The 1,602-nt window shown below is 48.4% G+C and overlaps 1 protein-coding gene across 1 annotated transcript in view; it reads left to right on the top strand.

Annotated features, from left to right (window-relative positions):
- Positions 1 to 749: 749 nt before the first annotated feature.
- The window catches only part of LOC121719984 (receptor-type tyrosine-protein phosphatase mu-like), a 42,137-nt gene continuing 41,284 nt past the window's right edge, over positions 750 to 1,602 (top strand). Inside the window, exons 1-2 of the mRNA XM_042105815.1 lie at positions 750 to 756; positions 1,347 to 1,602. The exon at positions 1,347 to 1,602 is cut by the window's right edge and continues 71 nt beyond it. Of these exons, the coding sequence (XP_041961749.1) occupies positions 750 to 756; positions 1,347 to 1,602 (263 nt within the window). The remainder of the gene's footprint in view (positions 757 to 1,346) is intronic.

Here is a 1,602-nt window from a genome sequence, read left to right as displayed (position 1 = left end):
CGTACAGGTTATTATGGGATAGTGTGGGTGCTCAGGTGTCACAGTGTACAGGTTATTATGGGATAGTGAGGGTGCTCAGGTGTCACAGATGCACTTTTAGGTGTGTCGTACAGGTTACTATGGGAGAGTGTACTTGTTTATTGAATGAGCACTCAGGACTGACAAGCTGAGAGCAGAATGTCTGTGTGTGTGTGTGTGTGTGTGTGTGTGTGTGAGCCAGTGTGTGCATGCATGCGGTCAGCTGTGGTAAACGGAGCTCAGGCTGGCGCAGATACCAGGGAAAGTGGTCAGTTCCAGAAAAAATGGACCCTGAACGTGGAATGGAAATTGACCCTCCTGCTACTGATATTCCTGTTGGGATAGGGCAGGACAGAAAAGGAGAGAGAGAGATGGAGTTAGAGAGAGAGACACAGAGAGAGAGATGGAGTTAGAGAGAGAGACACAGAGAGAGAGATGGAGTTAGAGAGACACAGAGAGAGAGATGGAGTTAGAGAGAGAGACACAGAGAGAGAGATGGAGTTAGAGAGACACAGAGAGAGAGATGGAGTTAGAGAGATGTACATTCGATATGCAGCAGTCACAATACCAAAGACCCAAGTGCATCAGATAGCAGAGCAGAGAGATCAGGGCCGCATCAGGGCCAGATTGTGTGGGTGTTGCCTGCTGTGGACTGAGTGGACCTCCCTGTAGCTCCAGATTCCAATTGTTCCCTTTATTACTAGTTGTTCTCTTGCTGTACGGCCTCATGAATGGAGCGTGAGTCAGAGGATGCATTAACCTTTGGCTCTGAATCACAATGCAGCTTTTTAAATGCAGTTAAAAGCCAGTTAATCAGACAAAGAGCTGGAGTCTGCCTTTAGTAGAGTTATGGGCCGGTGTAGGCTTCCCAGCAGGTTCTGATGAATGAGCTATTTAGTGAGGGACTTATATAACGGGCCTGCATTCAGACACAATCTTAAACAAACTTAATGTAGAATGCAAATGGAATGCCCATCAAGTCATGTCCAGAAAGACCAGCTATTTTTGGGTCCATTCTTGAATAATGAGTATACAAATTTGTAGGTGTTGCTGATTAATCTGATTATTGTGTGTTTAGAATGTGATTGTGGTGCGTGTTGAATGTGATTCTAGTGTGTGTTGAATGTGAATGTGTTTTGAGGTGATTGTGGTATGTGTTGATGTTTTTTCAGGTTGAGGTGTTGTGTGTGTTGATATGTTTTTCAGGTTGAGGTGTGGTGTGTGTTGATATGTTTTTCAGGTTGAAGTGTGGTGTGTGTTGATGTTTTTTCAGGTTGAGGTGTGGTGTGTGTTGAGGTTTTCTAATGAGGTTTTCTGTCTTCCTGCAGAGCCCATGCAGGGTCCACGCCACGTGGAGGTGGTGGACGTCCAGGCCAGGCAGGTGACGGTGCGCTGGGAGGCGTTTGGCTACAACGTGACGCGCTGCCACAGCTACAACCTGACGGTGCAGTACCGCGAGCGTGGGGTAGGGGGCGCTGGTGAGCAGGAGCAGGGCCAGCGGCGGGAGGAGCTGTGCGTGGACACACTGAGCGCCACTCCGCAGCACACCATCCACAACCTCACGCCCTTCACCAACCTCAGCCT

This window comes from Alosa sapidissima, chromosome 1 (genome assembly GCF_018492685.1).
Source record: "Alosa sapidissima isolate fAloSap1 chromosome 1, fAloSap1.pri, whole genome shotgun sequence".
NCBI lineage: Eukaryota > Metazoa > Chordata > Actinopteri > Clupeiformes > Clupeidae > Alosa > Alosa sapidissima.
The sequence above is the reverse complement of the archived record's forward strand: the minus strand, read 5'-3'. Positions and strand labels throughout refer to the sequence as shown.